The sequence below is a fragment of the Juglans regia genome, chromosome 9, assembly GCF_001411555.2.
Source record: "Juglans regia cultivar Chandler chromosome 9, Walnut 2.0, whole genome shotgun sequence".
Lineage (NCBI taxonomy): Eukaryota > Viridiplantae > Streptophyta > Magnoliopsida > Fagales > Juglandaceae > Juglans > Juglans regia.
In genome coordinates this window covers 18,338,116-18,362,686 of record NC_049909.1, presented here as the reverse complement: position 1 = coordinate 18,362,686, position 24,571 = coordinate 18,338,116, and the positions used below count along the sequence as shown (strand labels likewise).

Sequence of the window (24,571 nt, the reverse complement as noted above, 5' to 3'; positions counted from 1 at the left end):
TGCTCCCTTATGGGAGTTGCATCCAGGGGGGCCTACCTGTGAGCCGGGCATAAGGGTCTATTCGTTTTGGGCTAGACATTCGTTTCTCATTCCCTTAGTAGCCATTCTCAAGCCTGCTAAGACATAGGAGAAAAAACCCCTTAGAAGTAGTTTTACAATTTAATGTACAACATCAAGTTACGTCAGTTTGTAAATTTACTTGAGATATCTTTGTAACTAAAGTATTTCTCATTTTCCTATTAATCCAAGTGAGATTTGAGACAAATCACAAAACAATGTTGTTGATAAACGAGAAGCATTATCAATATGCTCCCTGCTTAGGGTACTTGACAATAATGGTAGACAGCTATACATCAAAGAGCTTTTGTTGGCAATTGTTCAAGTTGATGGAATAAAAGTCTTTGGACAAGTAGACGAAGCAATCAATTCAATTCAAGCAATCTTTGTACACAAAAGTTCTCAAAACCGTCTAGTAACAGTGTACTGTGCTTGCTTTACTATTGGTTGTGAATAGACACCAAAAGTGCAACAAGAAAATATGTTTCTCTATCCTCATGTCTATTAAGACTGTAACACCTATGCAAATTTGAACCAGAGGAACTAAATACACATAGGGAACGTCTAAAAGGAAAACACACAAGCAAAATCTTCGAGTTCTTGCATCTCTCTATATGTCTAGATGATGTATACCATTTCACAGAACTGGAAATGGGCAAGAAAAAACCACTTGCTAGCGATCTTCTCTCTCATTTTACTGCAATACCATCTCCATGCCTCAGTGATATTTGCTCAGGCCAAAAGTAGTGTAAGTGTATATGTGCAACTTCAAGTTTTGGATCCATATTTTCCCCCTTCTTTTGGCACAGGTACTTATCTGGGAACATTACTAGGTACATGTTGTATATATGGGATGGAATAGGGATGATGATCCAGCAACAACCAAAAAATATCACCATAAAATTCTATCAAGCTTGCTAGGAAGGTATGGCTAAAGATCGATACTTTTTGCTGCAAAACTCTAAATGTGGCTAGTGTTTAGCACCAAGAGATGCAAAAATTTATCAAAGTTTATTCTGTCTATTGAAGCAAAGAAGCTGCAAAAAGTTCCATGCTTTATAGCTATAAGCATGGCTTTTCTGGGTTTGCTGCAAGATTGACAGAATCTCAGGCAGAAGCGATTGCAGGTATGCTTATCTTGATAAAACTAAATTCATCATGAGCCAGTCCATTGCAGCGCCTAAATTTGGTAAATTTCACCGATAAAATTGTAGACTTTCGTGGAGTTGTCCAAGTGATACCGAATCGCATTCACAAGCTTCATACAACCAGAAGCTGGGACTTCATTGGGATCAATCATCATTCTCCAACAAATCTCCTAACAAAAAGCAACATGGGTGAAGGAACTATCATTGGTGTGATAGATACAGGTAATATGTAGTGTAATATACAACAGTACCATGAAAAATGTAATCGAGTGCTAAAGAAAACTGCAGGAGTTTGGCCAGAGTCTGAGAGTTTCAATGATGAAGACATGGGTCCAGTTCCATCACATTGGAAAGGAATTTGCCAACAAGGAGAGCGCTTCAACTCCACAAATTGCAACAAGAAACTTATTGGAGCTCGTTGGTTTATAAAAGGAGTGAGGGATAAAATCAAAATTCCTAGTAATGAAACTGACACCATCGAGTTTCTATCACCACGAGATGGAGTTGGACATGGAACTCATGCAGCTTCTATAGCAGCCGGCTATTTTGTTAAAAATGCAAACTATAAAGGACTAGCTTCTGGTATAGCCAGAGGTGGAGCACCTCTTGCTCACCTTGCTATTTACAAAGCTTGTTGGTCATTTGACACTGAAGTCTGCACAGATGCAGACCTTCTAAAAGCATTTGATAAAGCCATACATGACGGAGTGGATATCCTATCCATATCTGTTGGCAATGAGATTCCATTGTTCTCCTACGTCGATCTACGTGATACGATTGCAATTGGTTCCTTCCATGCAACCGTAAAAGGGATCATCGTAGTTTGCTCTGCCGGAAATGATGGCCCTATCTCGCAAACAGTATCGAACACTGCACCCTGGCTCATCACCACCGCAGCCACCACAATAGACAGGGCCTTTCCAGTAGGCATTACACTTGGAAATAACCGCACCATATGGGTAAAGTAGTTAACCACAACAAATCCTATGAGGCAAATAATGTAATCATTTTCTAAGATTTTTGCAAATGTTTTGTTGATTCAGGGTCTATCTATTGATATTGGGAAACATCATCACAATTTCACCAGCCTTACATATTCAGAACGCATAGCTATAGATTCCACGGACGATTTAGCGTGAGAGCTTTTCTGTCTTTTCTTCGTTGGTTTTTTGTTTTTTGTTCTCTCTTTTTTCTTCTCATATGCTGTTTGAACTTCAAGCAAGGATTGTCGACGTGGAAGTCTCAATGCAACGATGGCGGCAGGGAAGATTGTACTTTGTTTCTCAAAATCAAACGAACAGGATATAGCCTCTGCTTCAACTTCTGTGCTGGAGGCAGGAGGAGTTGGAATCATATTTGCACATTTTGATAATGATGGTCTTCAGTCATGCAATATAATCCCATGTATTAAAGTCGATTATGAAGTAGGGGCACAAATACTTTCCTACATCAGAAAGGCAAGGTAAGGAGAAATGGAATGAGTAACAAATTGTATGGTCACGCAATTGTATGAATATTTTACTTTTTCCACTTCTTAGTGAAGGTCTCCAACTGTAAAGTTAAGTATGCCAAGGTCTGTCATTGGGAAATGGGTATCTCCACGAGTTGCATCTTTCTCATCCAGAGGACCAAGTTCCATGTCCCCATCAGTACTAAAGGTAAATCCAAGAAACAGCATTCCTATTTTATAGCTTGAACCATTTCCATTTAACCAGAGCAACCTTTGAATCTGTATGTAGCCTGACATTGCAGCACCTGGTGTTGACATCTTAGCTGCATTTCGACCATCTGAAACAAATCACAACGATGGGTTTGCACTTCTATCAGGAACTTCAATGGCTTGCCCCCATGTGGCAGGAATAGCAGCTCTACTTAAATCAGTACATGGGAATTGGTCTCCTGCAGCTATAAGATCAGCTCTGGTCACAACCGGCAAGTCATTTGTTTTGCTAGTTACTACCATTACAAGTTTAAGATGATGCATTTTGTTGTTAACAGTGACCATCAACATTTATGCAAATCGCAGCTTCCCAGATTGGAACAGATGGAACAAGTATATCTGAAGATGGTCCTAATCGAAAGGCAACCGATCCCTTCGACATAGGCGGTGGGCATATTAATCCCAACAAAGCAGTGGATCCAGGGCTGATTTACAATATCAGCGCAAATGATTATGTTCAGTTCCTCTGCTCCATGGGATACAGCAGTGCCTCCATCACAAGTTTAATCAAGACCACAATCAATTGTGCGGAGGAGAGCCATTTTGGACTGAATCTCAACCTCCCTTCTATCACAATCCCAAACCTGCAGAGAACAGTAACAGTAACAAGATCAGTGACAAATGTAGGATACTTTACTTCGGTGTATAAAGTTGCAGTGCAGGCTCCATATGGCATGAAAATGACTGTTAAGCCTCAAACTTTGAGTTTCAATTCAACCACCCAAATTCTTTCCTTCAAAGTTACCTTCTTCTCAACCCAAAAACTACATGGAGACTACAAATTCGGAAGTCTAACTTGGACTGATGGTAAGCATCTTGTTAGGATTCCTATAGCTGTACGTGTTATCGAGTTTGAATCGTATGCATATGTATGATATGAACGGAAAAAAAAAGTTCAGTCAGTGATTGCAAAAAGGAACATGGGAAAAATAAAACGACAAGCAGGGAACTATTCGTGCATTTGATGAATGGTTGTTATTACATTTCAATTCCCTTGTCGCTAGTGTGGTTTGAACGTTGTCGGTGAATGTATACTTAGAAGAAAGAACATAAAACTTAGCTTCAATTGAAAACATCTCAGATGATAAAAAATTGAAGTACAAGCACCCCCATAGCAACATCATTTACAATTGTGCAATTGTAGGACGGCTCAGTCATCAGTGCCATGAGGAGACAAAAACAACTTTAGAGTTTCTGTGGTTGATAATCCATTCAAATCGCGAACTTCCTTTACGATTTAATGTATAATATCAAATCATGATAATTTATAAATTTATTTTTAATTGATGTTTCGTGGTTAAAACATTTCTGAGAGTTAATATTCTAAAATCATTGCGTTCATCTCCTTGAATGTTAAAAAAAAAAAAAAAATTATGTGGCGCGTAAATATATAGATTTTTGTAAGAAAATAAAAGAGAAAAGGGGACAAAAATCTAAAAATTGAGTACAGTGCACATGTTAAACGTATATCAATTAATGAACATTCCTGAACATAATGAATATAATTCCAGACTAATTAGAAATTCTTGGTGACAATAATGGTGACTGCCCAAAAAGGGTAAAAAGGTCAAAAAGGGAAGTCATTAATGGACATCATTGACAACCAAACAGAAAACAGGCCAGATTCAAATCGCGAACTAAGCTCCCCAATGGCGTCTTCTCTCTCCGGTTTTCACCATTGCCCTCTCTCCCCCATCCTTCTTACTTCTTCTTCGAAAGACAATTTGAAATTTCCTTCTCTTTTCGCTTCACCTGTCGCCCTTAGTAGTTTTTCTTCAAAGCCCAGGCAATATTTCTCTCCAATTCCTTTCTCACTAACGGCCCCGACTTGTTAATCCTAAACCAAGGCGTCTCACTGTAATCGCAATGGCTCCACCTAAGCCCGGTGGCGAAAGGTTTATCTCGTATATCTTTTTCTAACTGGCTAAACTGGGTATGAGTTTGAGAAATTCAAAGTAGTGTAATTTCCTGTGATGGGGATGGTTTAGCAGTGTTAAAGCAATGGTTACTGACATACCAGAGAGAGCACAAAATCAAGAAGAATCGGCTACAGCACAAATAACAGAATTGTAATATTCCACAAAGTCTGGAAGAGTGAGTCTAGAATGATTCCAAATAACAGAATTGGTGATGTGTGGTCCCAAGCATGTAATTTATTGCTTACCGTAGCTGTTGAGCAGATTTTATATATAGGTGTGTAAAAGGCCACTGTAAATGTAAGAAGAAAAACCATTAATACCAATTGTGAGAAACGGAAACTTCTTTAAGGGATTTATTCAAACACTCGTGGCCCACGCCAGCTCTTTCTACCCAGCAGATTAAATGGAAACTTCTCAAAAATCTCCAGAAACGACTCTCAACTCCTCAATCCTCAACTCAGCCTCATACCTCATTACTCTCAAACTTACGATTAACAATTACCTTCTATGGAAGGCTCAAATCGTTCCTTTCTTAAAGGGACATCAGCTCTTCGGTTTCGTGGATGGGACTGTGCTTCCACCTCCTCCTTCTACGCCTGATGGCCATATAAATTCTGATTATACTCGATGGGTCTTACAAGACCAACTCATCATCTCCACCATTAATTCCTCCCTATCTCACACTGTTTTGGCCCAAGTCATTGAATGCACTACCTCCCTTGAGGTGTGGACTACTCTCCAAAATCTTCACTCGGCTCAATCTTCAGCACACTTTATCCAAAATCAGTACCAACTTGCAACCCTCAAGAAGGGATCTGAGTCAATTTCTGAGTACTATCACAAAGCACAATCCTTAGCTGCCTCTATTGGAGCCGCCGGCCACCCCTTATCAACCTCCCAATTTTCCATCTATCTCTTGGCTGGACTTGGTTCAGATTATGAACCCATAGTGACTTCCATTACCACACGCCCAGAACCTTTATCATCTCATCAAATCTATAGTTACCTGCTTAATTATGAATCTCGTTTGGCTCACCAAGCTCAATCACTGCTTTCAGGTACTAATTTTGCAGCTGATGCGACCAGCACACGGGCACCATCATCATCTGGTTACCCAAACAGAGGAAGAACTAATATGCAAAGAGGTGGTCGTAGGGGCCGTGGGCGTGGCCTCAACTACTTCTCCAATCGATCTGATGGTTGCCCATTATGTCAAGTTTGTCAAAAGCCTGGGCATACAGCCCTCTCTTGCTACCATCGGTTCAATCAGTCCTACCAAAGCCCACCCCCTACCTCTCTTACTGCAAATTTGATAGCTCTACCCCCCACTGTGCCTCACACAAACCATTGGTGGGATTGATAAAGCTGGCGCTGGAGGCAGTGAAGGCGGCCCCAGCGCCGCCAGTAGGGCCAGCACTTGGTTCCAAGGGTGTAAACATCATGGCTTTCTGTAAGGATTACAATGCCCGGACCGCCGACAAAGCCGGTTACGTTATTCCCGTCTACGATGGTAGTTCAGTTCTTTCATTATATACCTTTAAAATCGTTTTCTTTCCCTTTTCTTGCATTTGGGTTGGTGTAACCATATAGGATAGAAGCTTTACTTTCATACTGAAGACACCGCCTGTTTCGGTTCTGCTCCTTAAGGCAGCAGGTATACTGCTTAACAATGCCCATTATATGTTTGATATTTTACCTCTTTATTGCTTTATTGTTATTTATTTTATCTGCTTATTTCACACACCCCCCCCGGCGGGCGGGTAAAAAACAGTGCTAAATGTCTCGAATTAGATTCTCAATGTACATAGACTATCACTCAACGTACCAATTTGAGTGGAAATTATGTTCTTTGAATGTATTTGCGGACTAGCAACAGTTCTTTGAGAACTTGGGAAGGTCTGCAGTGTCGATTTGGGCATTAGACTTTGATAGTGCTTAATAAAAAATGAACAGGTTTTATCTTGCTAAATGTGTATTGGAATGCTGAGAATGGGGAACCTGAAAGGAAATTATTCTGAACTTTTAAAAGGCCTCAACCTGAATACCTGCTCACATACACGAGCACCTGACAATGGCCCCATACCATAACTTCCAAGATTTTTAAATCCTAGAGCAACACTGATATCCCCAAGATCTGAACATCAAAAGGGGAGAGGGTGCAATAAATTGTTTCAGGTATATGCAATGAGAGCTGAATCTAGGGTGTAAAAAGTGTTCAACGAAACATTTGACGCTGTTATTGGCTTTTGACCATGAATTAAACGATAACCATCTAAGTTTGCTTATCAGAATATGGTTTGAATCAGTAGAAACTAGGTTCATAGATCTAGTAAAAGAGAAACTCAAGTTGAGTCGGTTTTAGTCGAAGGAGAAGAGCAGTTATAACACCAAGTGTGTTTTAGTTATGATGTAAATGGAAGAACTGATTAAATTGAACTTTTCATTGAACCGACTATATGCGTTTTACCAAAACTCAACTCGAGAATTTAGGCTAGGCGGCAGGTTTTCCATTTTGCAAGATGTATTGGTTTTGGTTGTCTCTGCAGTATGTGCCTTATTTCTAGAAATTATGGTGATAAATATTCATCTTATAGATAATTCAGCTTCAAGGTCGTTACTTTGGTGATTCATTAATGGCATGCATTGAAGCTTTATGGTAACCTGTTATACGGTGTTATCTGTAAAAATATCGATAGTGACTTGTTATCATAGGTCCAAATGGTTACAGATTTATTTTTCTCTGATTTTAATTCCATAGGTGTTGAGAAAGGTTCTAAAGACCCAAAGATGGAGAAAGTGGGCAAGATCACCATTAATCAGTTGCACACAATCGCTGCTGAAAAGCTGCCAGACTTGAATTGCACGAGTATTGAATCAGCAATGAGAATTATAGCAGGCACTGCTGCTAATATGGGAATTGATGTTGATCCTCCAGTTCTTGAACAGAAAAAGAAGGAACTTGTTTAGACCTGTTCATTCTTTGTTCCCTTGAATATTTTTAAGAAATCATATTCGTGTAAAAGCATCGATTAATTCTTGATATGATGCATTTTATTTTTGGTCTTATATTTGTGCGAGTATGATTTCTTGAATCCATTGACCGAATCTTCAATTACCTCTTATGTTGGTATTTAGGGTGTGCAAGTCCCGTAACAAAAAGTGGAATCTATCTAAAAAAAAATTATATCTTTATGATGGATCTTACTTTTTTCCTTTGGCAACAAGGTGAGATTGGTTCCTTTTGTGCATTTGCAGGGTTCGGCATCAGCTAGATGGAACATTTACCTACCATTTGGACTTGGTTTTCCTCATTACTGTTTTTGTTAAGTGGAATCTCTATGCCATTTGGACTTGGTCATAAGAATCAGCCATGCTTCAAAACTGACAGAATATCTCTATGCTAGAGACACGCAGGGATAAAGAACCTGAAATAGAGCTTGCCCACATGAAATTGCGAGCCTGTAAACCAAGTTGACATGACAAACAAGGTTGTATTTCTGGAGTCCTGATTGGCCTTGCCTCTTAAATTCCATTTACAAAAACTAACTGAATTTCGTAAATTACTTTGACGAAAAAAATCTATTTGTAAGTACTTTTTCACAAATCCTAAACACCATTAAACTAGGTTTCACAATAATAAAAAATTGTTTATATTTTACAATTATAAGGGATCCCACGATAAGTAATGTGTCGAAATATCGAATATAGCTTTTTGTCAGACAATTCTTTCTTCATCACTACAGCTTTACCAATCATGCGGAGTCGCACGTGACCTGCTATTGATGAAAAACAGCAAGGAATGAGTACTGTATTGCAAGAAGTTCTAAGAGCATTGGCAATGGCCTAGCCATTAGCCAATGCAAGTTCAAATTAGAAAGAAACGTGAGAAATAATCCCAGCATTGGACTAGCTAAACTTCATAAGTTTAACATTTCATCTACAGTAAATGTTAGCAGCTCTCCATCTTTGGCGAGGGACTGTACACTGATCAAAGTATATTTTTATCATTTTTCTACCTCCCGCTCTTCTTTCCCTCGGTTTTATTCTTCGTCATCCCAAAACCAACATTTCATCTATCTTCATTTTCTTTATTCTGAAACCCATTTTTCTCCTGAAGCTCCTTCTATTCTTCGTCCTTTTCTTCTATTTTTTCCGTGTTATTTCACTCATATATTGTTTCATTGAAAAGTCGAATCGTCTGGAAAACAGAGGGGGAGAGAGATGAGCATGTTCAGAGGAGATAGCTGGGCGAGAGAGGCGCAGCAGAGGAAGCGAAGGGTGGAGGATCTGGCCCTTGAAGCACTCGATGATGCGTCTTCCTACAAGAAGCTGCTTAGCAGCAAATACGTATGCCTCCTCTGTCCCCACTCGTCCATCCTCGATTCCCTTCTCATGCTCTCTGTACGTATCCCCTCTCAACTTTATACCCTTAGATTTGATGATTTCTGAAAAATTCCTAATGGTGTCAATGGTAATTACCAAAATTTGTCCCTGATATTTCTTGGGAATCTATAGGTATTGAGGAGAGAATGCTTGATATGGATTTTGCCCTAGAAAACTGGAAATCTATTCTATAAATGTCTTACTCGTTCCCTCAAAAGAAAAGGCTTGATATGGATTTTGCCCTAAAAATCACTCTGTTTCTCAAATTCATGAATTCGTGCAGGAATTTGGCCAAATTTATGTTACTGATTATGTTCGGGTAACAAGCATAGAATGGTATGCTATTACTCTAGGAGATAATTTTAAGATCTCTTTGTGAATTTTTCTCTTGTTTTGTGCGATTAAAAAAACCCAATAGAGAATATTATGTGTTTTACGATCTAATCCTCATTAGGCTATCTGAGTATGTCAAAATGATCTCACAATCTGGACCCTGCAATTTTTTCAGTGCTAGAATCTTCAACAAGATTTGGTTCTTGTTGGGTTTGTTTTTTTCGTGAATGATTGGTGTCTGTTTGATGTATAATATGCTGCCATTTATATTGTATAGTCCTAGAAAAGTGGCTGCAGGTGGTTGTTTGATTCAGGTGGTTGTTTGATGTAGTTTAGTGGTGAATCAAGTGTCTTATTGTATTATAGTGGAGCTCTTATTTGTTTCTTGAGTGTTGTTTCTTCACCTAAAGTCCATTTCTTTTTTTCAACATGTCATTAAAAAATAACTTCCTATCTGGAAGAATACCAGATGCCCTTTAGGAATGTGTCGTTTGTATTTATTTGATGTCCATAAATTGTGTATCTTCATTATTTTGTTGTATTTATTTGAGCGAGAAAGCCTTATAACAGGTCTCTATATCTCTCTCACACAATTTTGATGTCCATATCTGTATGATTTATTGTGAGATTTGATTATTGGAAGTGATATCATATAGTAATATGGGTGGTTTAGCCGTGCATCTATTTGTATATTAGCATTATAGTATTCTAATGGATGTGGTTAAATACCTTGGTTAATATTAGTATGAAATGTTAATATTAGGTTGAGGAAACAAATAGTTGGGAAACAATAATTTTAAGTAAAATGTAAATTATTAATTAATATATGAAGTATATTTGTAAAATAAAAAAAAAAAAAATTATAAAATATTATTAAAATATATAATATTATATTATTATTTTAACTTTAAGATGGCTAGTCCAATGTAAATTCACCTAGCCAAAAGTTAAAGTTATAGTCAAAACTTGAACTTCTAGCTAAAATCAATGCTCTAATGGATAGCAACATTTCAAGTCATCGATATTGGCCTCACGTGGAAACCATGGTCGTGTCCTTATCATTTTTGTACTGGATCCCTGGTGATCATTGGCGTGTATTGAGAAACCCATTTTTAAAAGTTTTGCTATTCATCTGCGCGTGGACACCACACCTTTTTTTTTTAATTCTTTCGACTTATTCTACTCATCATTCATATACTACATATTTGATAAGAAAAAAAATTATATATTTATATATAGTGTGTAGTGTGTGAAGATGATAGATATAATATTTTTATTTTTTAATGGTGTGTCCTATTTATTTATTTTTAAATAAAATGTCTAAGACTTGCACGTTTCAAGATTATATCTAGTATTACTCAAATTATAAATGATTATCGACTCCTCTCTCAAATTAAGCAAACTTTGCGAGATTTCCTACTGCTATGATACAAATATAAGAAGATCAGCAAGGGCAGGGAAGACTGCATTGAGATTTTCTCGATTAAAATTTATACTTATTGGATGATGACGCAAATAATGGTAATCTAATTACATACAACTGACAATAAATGTCACATTTCCTTGACTATTTTCCCATCAATCTTGCCGTACTCCCATAATTTTGCAACGAATTTTGAATTCTTTCCATACTCATATATTATAATTCGGACTTCCTTAAAAATAGTTCATGGATGACACAAACTCTCTCTCGAATACTTCAAGAGAAAATTAAATACATATCCACGATTACGAAGAACTTGCTTGCTATCTGCCGATGAATCTTATAAGAGAAATTCGCTTACCCAAAAAAAAAAAAAAATCTCAGATTCCCAATGCTCTGCGATCTTCACGTAATTGTTGGCTTGCTTATAAAATTAAAACCATTTCCATTTCTAGAATAGCTCAAGCCTCATGCATGTAAGCATATATACTGTCTGGTCGATGTGATCTCCATGATATATATATATATATATTTACTGCAAAGGCATTTTAACTTGTCATTCAGAAACTAATCTCTCCTACTGATCTAATCTCCATTAGAGTGGTTGACTTTGAGTCATCTTTGAGTTCTTGCCAATGGAAGCCAACCGCTTTCTTGGTCCGGTACTACCTACGATCGATCCATCATCCACTTTCTTTCTCATTTATTCATATATTTTTATCTTTATCGAGATATTTTTCTTTGATCAATGTATTTCATGCAGACTTGTGTGCTTAAAATAAATATTAAGTGTTGCAAGGCATGTCCTGTGAAACTGAGGAAGAAGTTGCAAAAGAGCCCTGGTGATGATCTAGACACATTTGTTTATTTTCTAGAATATTTGTTTTTTTTTTTTTTTTAAAAAAAAAATTTCCCACTTTCTTTGAATTAATTATATTAATACACGGATTTCTGCTCTATTCTTGTTTTTTTTTTTCTTGTTTGGCCTAGGAGTGAATTCCATACTTGTAGATAAAGAAAAAGACTTGGTTATAGTTTCTGGCAACATAGACCCAACAAAACTCGTAGATGCAATCAAAAGGATTGGGAAAAAAAATGCAGAGGTTCTGTTCTATGAAAAGGATCCTTCTCTCGTCCCACAAAAGCTAAACCACCTGTTCAACAAGATACGTAGCACCCATTGCAAAGATTCTGATACTCATGTGGTTGATGATGCTGAAGATCATAACGAAGAGAACAATGATATTCATGACAAAAGTTGTGAATTTTCCAATAACAATACAATTCATAAATTGAAGCGTGGTCGTGGATCTCACAGGCATGACAATCAACACCATTACAACGTGCATGGAAAAGGATCGGAGACTATTAATATAAGAGGTAGGGTCTTTGCTAATCCTTCTGCTGCTGCTGCAACTCGAGGCTACGGGCATGTTCCAGCAGGGTTGCCGCCAGCTAGATCGTCGTATGTATATCAAGGCTATGATTGGTATCCGACAATGATGTACTCCGGGCCGCCACAGCCACCGCCGCTGCCACTACTGCCTGCTTATCACGATTATTATAGGCAAATTAATCTGCCACCACCAGCAGGGGCAGCATTGATCATGCAGCCTGCCTATACTCCTTACTACAAACAGCGGGATCCACCAAATTCCAACTCGATCTTCCACTACTTCAGCGATGATAATAGTGAGGCCTGCACTATAATTTGAGCTGCTGCTGGCTGCTACATTAATCATGCGTTTTCTTGGCCTTTTGGTACACATTTTAGGAAGTTTAAATTTTAATCACAAACTTCAATATATACACTATACACATGATATTTGTGTAATAAGGACAGGTTATTGATTCACTTGGAATATTTTTGTTTTTCTTTTTATCCAAACAGCTTGCTTTCGATTCCATTGAACAGTACCCAGTCTAAGGTCATCCGATTTCTTTTACTTTTACAAAGAGCCTGGAAAAAAAAAAAAAAATAAAATCAAAAGAGGTAAAACATGGGTTCTGTATTGAAAAGGATGGTTCAAGATCAAACACGTAGAGGCCAGAGCTGGGTGATCACAGCTCCCACGAGAATAATATATTTAAATGGCGGAAAGTCACATCATGAATACGGAATCTGGTATTTCTTTGTAAGATAGTGTATGTATTCTTCTGCCAATTCGAAAGTGGTATATTCCAACTGGACCAAAGCACTAGCGCTTAATCATCAAATATTCTTTTATCCAAACTGTTATAAAATCTTAATGCTGCGTTTGGACTTGAATTTTGAATTGAGATAATAAAATATTATTTTTTAATATTATTATTATTTTAAAATTTAAAAAAATTGAATTATTTATTATATTTTATGTTAAAATTTAAAAAATTATAATAATGAATTGAGAGGAATTAAGAATCCAAACATATACAAGTCTCTTGTTATAAACAGAAACTCAAGAACTTAAGTTTAATACCAAATACACTTAGAAAACCAACGAGTTTAAGAAATAAACCAGATTAAAAAATAGGATAAAATAAAACTAGAAATATAACAAGAATATAAAGCAGTGATCAAAGAAACAAGAAAATAAAGAAAGTAAAGAAAGAACACAATCGATATACGTGGTTCGACTTTAATAGTCTACATCCACAACATGAATTCAAAGCTTTATAGATGATCAATATCTTTCACAAAGAAACCTCAAATCAACTTAGATTTACAAAGCCCTCTCTCACAAAATAAAGATTGTAAAAAAGTTTTTTGTAGATTAAAGATTTTTGTATTTAAATATATACATTATTTATGAACAAAAATTAGTCAAAATTATTACAACTACAAAAAAAATTTCATAAAAATAAATTTACAAATTCATCTTTCTTGATTAAAACATTTCTCAAAGTTAATATTCTAAAATCATTGCGTTCATCTCCTTGCATGTAAAAAAAAAAAATTATGTGGCACGTAAATATATAGATTTTTGTAAGAAAATAAAAGAGAAAAGGGGACAAAAATCTAAAAATTGAGTACAGTGCACATGTTAAACGTATATATGAATATTCCTGAACATAATGAATATAATTCCAGACTAAGAAATTTTCATGGTGACAATAATCAATAATGATTATGGTGGCGGCCCAAAAAGGGTAGAAAGGTAAAAAAGGGAAGGCATTAATGCACATCATTGACAACCAAACAGAAAACAGGCCAGATTCTTGTTCATATGGATTAGAGACGAAAGGTTTTCTCGTTGAGAGCCAAATCTCTCTGAATACTTCCTTTCTGCGCTCCTTCGTACGTATAAATTTACCATTTTTTTGTCTTCCAAGATAATTACCAGTTCTAAGTACTAGATTTCTTGTCCCGTGAATATTTAGAATCACAGCCCTGAAACTTATCAGAATCTGAAGACCACGTACCACCTATACCTCCATTCACGCCCAAAAGTTCCTTTTTGTGCTGCTTTAGTCCTTTCCTTTTCCCTTACCGACCGAACCATACGCGTCAAATTGAAGGTTCAAGGAGCATCTCTGTCTCTCTCTCTCTCTCTCTCTCTCCATTATTTTCCATTTGTTTTTTGGAGCATCCATTGGGATCAAATGCCCCTTTGATTTCCCAGATCATGATTCATGAGGCAGTATGTTTTCTATGTTGTTTTTGTTCATATAAAACCCTCTCAAATCCATTGGTAGAGAAAGACACGTTTCTTCGTTTTGTTTTTTTGTTTTTTGTTTTTTAACCTGTTTTGAGCTCGTTTAATGGATTTTTGCTTATGGGTTTCGTGATTCTTGGATTCTTGTGTGGATTGATGACATAGTTCGTTATTGCGTTCTTCATGGATGACTGGGTTTCGTTTTGCAACAATGAGTCTTGTTGGACGGTTTCCAATTTGTCATATTTTTTGCTTTCTAATCCCTGATTGAGGTATGCATATGCATGTTCGTGATTCTTGGATTCTTGGATTCTTGTGTGGATTGATGACATAGTTCGTTATTGTGTTCTTCGTGGATGACTGGGTTTCGTTTTGCAACAATGAGTCTTGTTGGACGGTTTCCAATTTGTCATTTTTTTTTTATTTCTAATCCCTGATTGAGGTATGCATATGCATGTTCGTGATTCTTGGATTCTTGTGTGGGTTGATGACATAGTTCGTTATTGTGTTCTTCGTGGATGACTGGGTTTCGTTTTGCAACAATGAGCCTTGTTGGACGGTTTTCAATTTGTCATATTTTTTTTATTTCTAATCCCTGATTGAGGTATGCATATGCATGTTGAGTGCTTGATTGGTATTTGAAATTAGCATGCCATGGTTAGGGATCTTAAATGAATCGTTAAATTGCAGGTAACTTTTGTTTCTGTTTTTGATACCCCAGTCACTGACCCATATCAATTTTATTCCTTGTCTCCAAACTGCCCGTCGGTATGCTATCATTGGTGTTTTTTTCTGTTTAAAGAATAAAATTTTGTGAAAGTTAAGAGTGCAAAATATTTGAGATTCCATTTCCTTACAATTTAATCAAGGCTTCACTATTATCATGCTACATCAGTTTTGGATTGGTTATTAGAGTTTGTTCTGCTTAAGAAATAACTAGCTGGGATTAAGTTTCCAATCTTAGGACAGTGGAGTTTGGTACATATGTATGGGAACAGTGACACTCTTATTTAGGCTCAACAAACTCTGCAAATACAAGTATGATTAAACCAATGTTGCATGAATTGGTCATTGGGGTATCTTTGTCTTTGTTGGTTCAAAAAAGAATTACTGTTGTCATTGAAGCCATTTAGCATGTGTTGGCAATATGAAGGTAATAGCCAATAGTAAGGTGCACAGTTAACAAATGGTTTTTTATTTATTTATTTGTTTTTGTGATGAAAAACTCTGGAGACTTTACAAACGCAACATGCCTTTTACTTAGTTAAATCCTGGACCCATGTAATGCGCACACACTCAAAGATCAGGTAAATCATTGGGTTTTCACTGATGGGACGTGGCCCTTAAAAATTGTTTGAACTCGGTTCGAACCTTAGACTTGGGGGTGTATACCCCCAAGACCAAGGTCCTTATCACTTGAGCGAACCTCTAGGGGCTTAATGGCATTTTATTGAGTATGTATTTTCCAATCATTGAGTGTTTATATTTTGCTGCTCGCTCATATGTTAGTTTGAAGTGCCACCAACAACCCCACCAAAAAAAAAAAAAACAAAACAAAGAGGGCTGTTAAAAATGTTTCCCAGGACTCAATTACAATGGTAGTTCAGACAGAAATGTTCAATCAGTGACTGACATGAAACAATGAAAGAATGAAAGGATGATGGACAAAATGTAGAAAGAAAACAGCAGGTTAAAATCCTGTTCCTTGCTGGAAATGCCTGGAAGACTTGTATGAGTGGAAATCTAAGGAGTGTACATGTATACTTTTGTTCTATTCTTCTGTCTGTTTGTTGACACGGTATACATTTTCTGGAAGCTATGTGATTGACTGTATTAATATTATGTGCGTCAAGGAACATGATTGCGAGGTTGCAGAGCATGCCTGACACAATAATAGAGTTGAACGTTGAAGTCTCACTTATTCTTATTTTGATTATTTTTTCTATGCGCAGGAGTTTTTAGTACTAGAATGTTTTAATAGCCAATTCTATGAAAGGAAGGGAAGAGAATTGATATGTGGATTACTTTCTATTTGGATAGTTTGACCGAGTGAAATTTTGGCTGCGTGATTTTATTGCCATATAACAAATCACTTTAAGATCTTTCTATTTGTTAAGATTTACATTTGTTAATGTGATGAAGCATACTAGCAGTGATTTTGGCTGCCTGATGACAATGCCATGAAGTATCACCTTACTTTGGCTGCTTGCTAGATTTGGTGAATTGATGTTGAGAAAAAGGAGGCCACCACAACTGCCTCCAATCTGACTTGATTGCCCCTTTTGACTCTCAAGTGTGTGAAGAATTATGGGCCCTACCTATTTGTATGGCTTTGAAATCGGATTTTGCTTGTAGTGGTGACGTTTGTACAAATATTTTCTCAGTTTGTCCTTTTATGACCTTGTGCAGTGCTTGCTTTCTTTTTCTTTTTTCCCTTACATTATTTTTTGTTTGTTGCCAAGAGCCCATTCTTAGGCTCTTGTAAGGTAGTCAAATTCTTATTTATGCACTTCAATTCCTCTTTGTAGGTCGCTATCTTTTATTCATTGAAGTTTACGTTTCTGGACTGTCTTGGATTCCTATCAATGTGCATAAGCTTGCTTTTGAGATAGTTTCCTGCTCATTATGTATTCTGCATTACAACGATGCAACATGTTATGAAGTCATTTTGTTATTGCATACAAGAATGATATGCTTGCATATACTTAACTATATCCGAGAAAGAATTCATGTTCTTCATTGTTCATAAATTCTCAGATGGAAGTGCAAAATTCCAAACATGGTCATATAATTGAAGTATGTGGAGATGTGCCGGCTGTGGGGACGAGTCTGGGTGGGAGGAGGATCTGTGGGGAAGCTGCATGTGGATTTTCAGATGCTAAAACTAGTTCCAAAGATGCCAATGAACGGTCAGCGTCCATGCGAAAACTTTTGATCGCTGTTATACTCTGTGTCATCTTCATGAGTGTGGAAGTTGTTGGAGGTATCAAAGCCAACAGTCTTGCAATCTTGACTGATGCAGCTCATCTGTTGTCTGATGTTGCTGCATTTGCAATATCGCTATTCTCACTTTGGGCATCAGGATGGGAGGCAACTCCACATCAATCGTACGGTTTCTTCCGAATTGAAATATTAGGTGCTCTTGTTTCCATTCAGATGATATGGCTTCTTGCTGGGATCCTTGTTTATGAAGCCATTGCTAGAATTATTAATGATACTGGTGAGGTTCAGGGCTTTCTTATGTTTGTCGTTGCTGCATTTGGTTTAGTGGTTAATATAGCCATGGCTCTCTTGTTGGGACATGATCATGGACATGGTGGGCATGGTCATGGCCATGGTGATCATGGTCATAGCCATGGGGGTCATGATGAAATGCATAACCATGGGATAACTATTACCACACATCATCTTCCTCATCATCATCATCATGAGGCCAAACATGATGATGAGCACTATCATGCCCACGAAGCAGATCACACTGAGCCTCTGCTGAAGACATGTAGTGAAGGTGAAATGAAGTCCATTGATGCAGCTAAACAGAAGAAGCAACGGAACATAAATGTACAGGGTGCTTATCTTCATGTACTTGGGGATTCCATTCAAAGTGTTGGGGTTATGATCGGTGGGGCAATTATTTGGTATAAGCCGGAGTGGAAGATTATTGATCTGATATGCACCCTCGCATTTTCTGCAATCGTGCTGGGGACAACAATTAGGATGCTAAGGAATATTTTGGAGGTTTTGATGGAGAGCACACCGAGAGAAATTGATGCCACAAAGCTTGAAAAAGGACTCTGTGAGATGCATGAGGTAGTTGCTATCCATGAGCTGCACATTTGGGCCATAACCGTGGGGAAGGTCTTATTGGCTTGCCATGTTATAATCAAGCGCGAGGCTGATGCTGACATGGTACTGAACAAGGTTATAGACTACATTAGAAGAGAGTACAACATCAGTCACGTGACTATTCAGATAGAGCGGCAGTAGATCCAGAGAGAGCAATTGCTGATTTGTTGGGTGTTGCAATTGGGTGGATTTGAATGTGGTAATTGGGTGGGTTTGTGTGTTTTGACTTATTTTCCATATGCATGATCATGTCTCCTAGATCTCTGGCTGGTCCTTTTTAGTATATGCATGCATTTTAATCAGGAAAATTCTTAGTGTAGTTCTTCATGCAACAGCCTTTCTTGAAGCTCCGACCTCTCTTAACTTCGCCTCTGCAACCAGTTGCTACAATGAGTGTACAAAATTAAAATCCTCTCTAAAATCAACCCCAAAGCAAACCAATTACATTGCAGCGTATACACACTAAAAGTCTAAAAGACCCTCGAACACCAAAGAGCAATCTACTCTAGTGCAAAAGTGACAGCTTATAGTGCAGAGCAGCGACTAGCAGTTACCAAACCTTGGCAGTGCTCAACGAGGAGCATTAACAAAAGGGCGATAACTAGTGTAGTTGAGAAGCAACAGCAGCAACAAGGAGCACTCCTAGCAACAACCAAAACTGAGCCAAAAGACTACCGCACCACAACACAGTGAAGAGGCTCAGCCATGTCAACGAACTAAAATTTATATGATATAAGCCGGAGTTCCAACATAGCATTGCTTGGGGGGATTTTGTCATTGTTATTACATAGGGCTACTGATACGATCATAGCTAGAACATGTCCTGACCAACATGTTACATAGTCTTGTAGAACTCTTTATTTTTTATTTTTTTATCGAAGAGCCGGTAGCCACCCTCATAGCGACCCGTCCTAGTCTTGTAGAACTCCACGACTGAAAAGCCATAAGCAAAGCCTGCCACTTGAATACCAGAAAATCCAGCTGCCTTTGCCAAAGTTTCGAGTTCTCTTTCTGTCCTCTCCTTACCTTGCGGGTTCGCATTCATCAAGAACAAATAAAACTGAAACAAGCTTTTATGAGCAGCACTAGTTTCAGGGACTTCTTGGAACCACCATATCAATTAGTATCACTTTCCCACGTTCTGGTAGTGCTTCATAACAATTTTTTGGTACCTTCAAGCTATCTTCGTCATTGTAATGATGAATTATCCACTGTTTCATTCACATCCCATGCAATTATGTCAGTTAGAAACTGTACAGAATGAGCCACCAATTAAAAATTACCGATTCAATTAAATACACAACCAACGAATATATTAGTTTATGTTTGTTGTTTTCTGCAGTTCCATGGATGATACAAAGAGCAAGTTTTAGAGGAATTTCAGTTGTCTTACGACGGACATAGCCAATGTTTCAATTGGTATTGATAGTATTGAACCTAACCTTCATGAAAATGGCATCCCCTTTTGGAATGCTTACAAACATGTCTCCTGCAACGTGCTCAACACCTGCAAATTAAACCGATTTCTCAAAAAGTTAACACCTGCTAAATAAGTGATTTATTTGAGATAGACTACCCCAAGATTCATCAGATGCCATATATACAGGTGACTCATTGCTGTGCTAGGGTGTTCCACTCATTGAGATAGACTACCGCAATGATGAGAAATGAAAAGTAATAGTTTCTATGGACTTATAACTAGTTGATGAAACCCAAATATTGAAATCCATACCCGGATAGGGGGGTGACTTTTCTATAACCGAAGCCATGTCAAAGTTAACACCCTTGATGGAAGGGTACTTGGATATGATAATGTTAAGGATGGTGCCATCATGACCGCCCACATCCACAAGCGACTTCAGGCCTTCAAAGCCCTTGTTCGTCTCAAGGATCTTCTTCGAAGGAACTGCCGACACTTGACAACTAGCATGATTTTCTTTTCCAAACACGGGTCTGACATTTTCGACCTTCCAAATGGATAAGGTATTCCATTCCAAGCTTACGTATAGGAATAGAATAGTATACATAAGTAATTATTTTTACAATTCTTAAATATACAAATTTGGAGCATCTCACCGTGAACAAATGTAAAAAAAATCACTTTCTTTTGGTTGGGTTTATTTTTATTTTTAGAAAGAGTATGCGCATGACTTGTATGTATACTTGAGCGATCAGCACTTTTTATTTAGTTACTAAGGCATGTTTGGGTAGCATCCAAATTCTCAAAAACTTCTCAAAACTTCATTCACTAACATTAAACAAATACAAAATAATTTTTTATTTGAAATGGTAAACTTTTATCTGATTATTACTCAAGCATAAAAATCAATACAATTTTTATAAATATTAAAATTAAAATAATATTAAAACTATTTTAACTTTAAATACTCATTCTCACAAACTTCAATACAATATTATTTTCACTGTCGTATGAAGACTTGTTTGCCAATCTGACTCCATATATTATATTAGTGGAGTAGTCAGCGACGCATGTCCTCCATGTAGAAAATAACTTAATCATTTTTAATCATACTAATCAATTTACCTGTACTTCTCATCGCCATGGTGTTTAATTACTTCACTTGGCAGTCACCCTTTAAAAAGGAGTTTTTGACTGCGATTTTGATGTTTTTTCTAGGGGTGTGCATTAAAAATTTCGTTTATAAGTCCTTCTTCCACGCCATCTCATATTAGTGGAAGCACGATTGTGCATCAAAAAACAGAAAAATATAATAATAAATAAATATATAACAAAAGAAACCTAAAAGGTTTAGTTTACTTTTAGAAAATTACTCATTGATATGATTTGTGTAATTATTTCAGTTTGTAATTGTAATTTCTGTTTTTAGTCATAATTATTATTTTGTGTCGTTGTTCCTTGCAAGTTAAACACAGGACTGCTCCGTAAACTCCTAGATCACACGATGTGACGCACCCCGATCGAGTTTATCCACGCGTGTATTATTATTTATTTTGTATAAAAAATAATAAATATAAAAGTCTATTAAAAAAAAGTCTTTTGAATTGTTAAAAAGATTTTTTTTTTTTAAAAAGAAACTTTTTAAAAAGTGTTTAAAATATTTTTTTAAAGAAATCTCGATATTAAACATGATATCTAAATTAAAAAAAAAGTACTACAAAAACATTTTTAAAAAAATAAAAGTTTTAAAAAGTATTTTTAAAAATAAAAATAAAAAAATTAATAAATCCAAATATCTAGGTTTACATCCGGTTATCGCCCGGATTTTTTTAGAATTATCCGAGCAAATAACTGCCTGGTTTTTAAAATCTAAATCTGGAGTCGGTTATGGTCGGATTACCAAATCCGATTCTACACCCCTAATTATTTCTGATGCAATAAGCTTTGGCTCTAACTAAATAGGATCCTAATAAGATTACTATGATGATTAATTAGTACTTGTGTTTAATTGTAATAGTGATTAATTAGGCACGTAATAAAATATAATCAATACATGATTATAAAATATTTTTATCTATAATCTTTACAAAATCTTACCATAATGTTTTTAAGGAACAAATAAAATAAAAAGGTAAGAGCGAGGAAGGTAAATGTACACAAACAATAGGAATGAAAAAAATAGGAAAGTTGGACCGAGGGAATATTTGGACCAGGCGGGTCTAATTACCAAATAACTAAGATTAATTATGTGATCAAAAGATGATCTTTAAAAAATATGTGATGAAGATGTTGTTCCAGTACTCAAATCAGCTGGCTTGTGCATTAGATTTACATAGGTTTTCAGACATGTTAGTTGCATATATAGCTGAGTTCTTTGCAAAGAAGGGAAAATGGGGCATTATACAACAGTCTTATACATACATACATACATATATATGTATATATATATATATATAATATGTCTATTTTTAAGGAAATCAAAGGCTATATATCTCACCTAGAAAGGGCTGGCTGCTTGTATATTAGATGTAGATAATTGTAGTGTTGTTGCTTTTTTAATCTTATATTAGTTGTAATTTACACAATAGTACTGTGCACCCTTGGTAGCAATAACATGTATGTTTAGCTTGTTCCAATAATTGCTCTATCATTACTAGTTTCTCTTGTTTTCTGGGTGTTGGTACTAATATTTTTACAGAACTGTCAGCTTTAAGATTTGGTTTAACTTTAGATTATGAATTGAGCATCACTGATATGGTTGTTGGGATTAACTCCCTCATTGTGGTTAGTTGTCTTAATAATGACTCTTCTCCCCATGAATTTATTCAGACATTTGGGATGATATTTTACATTTCAAAAATGATTTTTCTTTCAGTATTAATTATGTTTAGAGAAGCTAATGTCATAATGCACTAGCAAACAACTTAGCAAATTATGGTGACATGGGACATATGGTAAGTTTTTCATATCTCGTTCAAATCATTAAGCATATGATTACTCTGTTCTCTCTAGGTCGTGCAAGTCTTCCTACTTTTAGGGACTAAACTTTTTAGGTTTTTCTTAATTTTCTTGTAAAATTTATATAAAGTCTTTATTTTTTTAGCACTAAATTGGTTTTGGGCTTTTACTTTTTCTCTTGGTAACCCTTAAGTTTCATTATCTGAACAATATATTTTTCGGCTATAAATTAGGGTAATCAATAAAAATGGATCGTGTATTCTTTTTGAACAAAAAGAGATAATGATCCTCTTCTTAAAAAAAATATATATGGTGATATTTGGACCAAGCATCCGGTTTGTCCATGTAAGACTAATAATGAGGTAAAAAGATCTTTAAAAAGACTTGAATCGCGATAGAATTTGAGCAATGCTTGAGAGTTTGATTTTTCTTTAAACTTTGTAGAGCTTTTATACATAATTTATAAAACTAGTAGAGTCCTCAAGAAATTTGTAACGTTGATGGTGGTGATCATGAATATAATTGACTGATATTTCCAGTAGGTATATATGGGCATGGACTTCATCGAGCTAGGATGAAGCTACGGGTGTACAGTCGGATCCGAATTGTAAGGGAATTTTTTCCCAGTCCATAGAATTTCTTAGGCCCAGCCAATTTGGGAGGGGGGGGGGACTCATTAGAAGACAAAATATGAGAGAAACGAGAGGGGACAAGAAGAAACTAAGGCATGAAAGTGTCATGAGGCACGAGAAAATAATATCAGGAGAGGAAAATGGGGGATTTGACATAAAACAAGGAAAAACAAGGTGTTAGGAGAGAAAAAAATAGGGAATTGACTTAAAGCAAGTGGGCGGGACAAGAGATAAAAGGCGAGAGGAACCTACAGATTGCAGACTCTTCTTTGGGACGACTTCGACTTCTTCAGACTGGGAGAGACTTCTTCTTCAGCAAGAGAGCTCCAGAGAGAACTTCTTCTCCAGCAAATAGATCTGCAGCTTCTATTGTACAGTGAGTGAGAGGCTTTGAGAGATTGTAAACAAGCTTATTATAGTGAAATCTCTCCATTGCACATAGGGCTAGTGTCGAACCACGTAAATTTGTGTGTTCATTCACTTTATTTTATGCATTTAAAATATTGCTCATCTCCATGGATGTATGCACCGATATCGTACTGCCATACTAGACCGCTGCTAGGAGCTCCCCACAACACCGATCGAGACCCAATTAGGAAGACCTGAATTGCCAGGGCCAGACCCAAGAGCGTGTGAAACATGACGTTGACACGAATATCCGACCATAATCGGATCCGGATTCTAAAAACCGGATGGTTATCTACCCGAATGAAAAGTAATAGTTTCTATGGACTTATAACTAGTTGATGAAACCCAAATATTGAAATCCATACCCGGATAGGGGGGTGACTTTTCTATAACCGAAGCCATGTCAAAGTTAACACCCTTGATGGAAGGGTACTTGGATATGATAATGTTAAGGATGGTGCCATCATGACCGCCCACATCCACAAGCGACTTCAGGCCTTCAAAGCCCTTGTTCGTCTCAAGGATCTTCTTCGAAGGAACTGCCGACACTTGACAACTAGCATGATTTTCTTTTCCAAACACGGGTCTGACATTTTCGACCTTCCAAATGGATAACGTATTCCATTCCAAGCTTACGTATAGGAATAGAATAGTATACATAAGTAATTATTTTTACAATTCTTAAATAT

At 36.7% G+C, this 24,571-nt stretch overlaps 3 protein-coding genes and 2 pseudogenes across 7 annotated transcripts; 4 read left to right on the top strand and 1 right to left on the bottom strand.

Annotated features, from left to right (window-relative positions):
- Window positions 1-488: 488 nt before the first annotated feature.
- Window positions 489-3,908, top strand: LOC109001923 (subtilisin-like protease SBT3.5). Of its 2 annotated transcripts, none has more exons than XM_018979429.2 (10): window positions 489-805; window positions 891-982; window positions 1,087-1,184; window positions 1,272-1,427; window positions 1,506-2,164; window positions 2,249-2,340; window positions 2,425-2,667; window positions 2,749-2,863; window positions 2,945-3,137; window positions 3,232-3,908. In XM_018979429.2, the coding sequence occupies exons 1-10, from the start codon at window positions 680-682 to the stop codon at window positions 3,798-3,800; spliced, it is 2,343 nt and encodes a 780-aa protein (XP_018834974.1). In that variant the 5' UTR covers window positions 489-679; the 3' UTR covers window positions 3,801-3,908. The 2 variants fall into 2 exon arrangements, with proteins under 2 accessions (XP_018834974.1, XP_018834973.1); XM_018979428.2 differs by having other exon boundaries at window positions 490-805; window positions 1,494-2,164.
- A 549-nt stretch (window positions 3,909-4,457) lies between these two features.
- LOC109001924 lies at window positions 4,458-7,908 on the top strand (annotated as a pseudogene).
- A 1,157-nt stretch (window positions 7,909-9,065) lies between these two features.
- Window positions 9,066-12,698, top strand: LOC109001922. The gene is made up of 4 exons (XM_018979427.2): window positions 9,066-9,191; window positions 9,511-9,563; window positions 9,682-9,770; window positions 11,974-12,698. The coding sequence occupies exons 1-4, from the start codon at window positions 9,066-9,068 to the stop codon at window positions 12,696-12,698; spliced, it is 993 nt and encodes a 330-aa protein (XP_018834972.2).
- Window positions 12,699-14,043: 1,345 nt separating this feature from the next.
- Window positions 14,044-18,791, top strand: LOC109001925 (metal tolerance protein 1-like). Of its 4 annotated transcripts, none has more exons than XM_035694065.1 (2): window positions 14,044-14,481; window positions 17,376-18,791. In XM_035694065.1, the coding sequence occupies exon 2, from the start codon at window positions 17,376-17,378 to the stop codon at window positions 18,603-18,605; it is 1,230 nt and encodes a 409-aa protein (XP_035549958.1). In that variant the 5' UTR covers window positions 14,044-14,481; the 3' UTR covers window positions 18,606-18,791. The 4 variants fall into 4 exon arrangements, with proteins under 4 accessions (XP_035549958.1, XP_035549960.1, XP_035549959.1 ...); XM_035694067.1 differs by having other exon boundaries at window positions 14,177-14,260; XM_035694066.1 differs by having other exon boundaries at window positions 14,180-14,498.
- Window positions 18,792-19,172: 381 nt separating this feature from the next.
- LOC109001927 lies at window positions 19,173-23,907 on the bottom strand (annotated as a pseudogene).
- Window positions 23,908-24,571: the final 664 nt, after the last annotated feature.

Bases quoted from the DNA above. Each gene is read 5' to 3' on its own strand.
- LOC109001922 (XM_018979427.2), top strand. From the start codon at position 9,066: ATGAGCATGTTCAGAGGAGATAGCTGGGCGAGAGAGGCGCAGCAGAGG. The intron at 9,192-9,510 runs GTATGCCTCCTC...GAATTCGTGCAG, and splicing joins AGCTGCTTAGCAGCAAATAC to GAATTTGGCCAAATTTATGT. The intron at 9,771-11,973 runs GTTTGTTTTTTT...TGTTTGGCCTAG, and splicing joins CAAGATTTGGTTCTTGTTGG to GAGTGAATTCCATACTTGTA.
- LOC109001923 (XM_018979428.2), top strand. From the start codon at position 680: ATGATGTATACCATTTCACAGAACTGGAAATGGGCAAGAAAAAACCAC. The intron at 1,428-1,493 runs GTAATATGTAGT...AGAAAACTGCAG, and splicing joins CATTGGTGTGATAGATACAG to GAGTTTGGCCAGAGTCTGAG. The intron at 2,864-2,944 runs GTAAATCCAAGA...ATCTGTATGTAG, and splicing joins TGTCCCCATCAGTACTAAAG to CCTGACATTGCAGCACCTGG.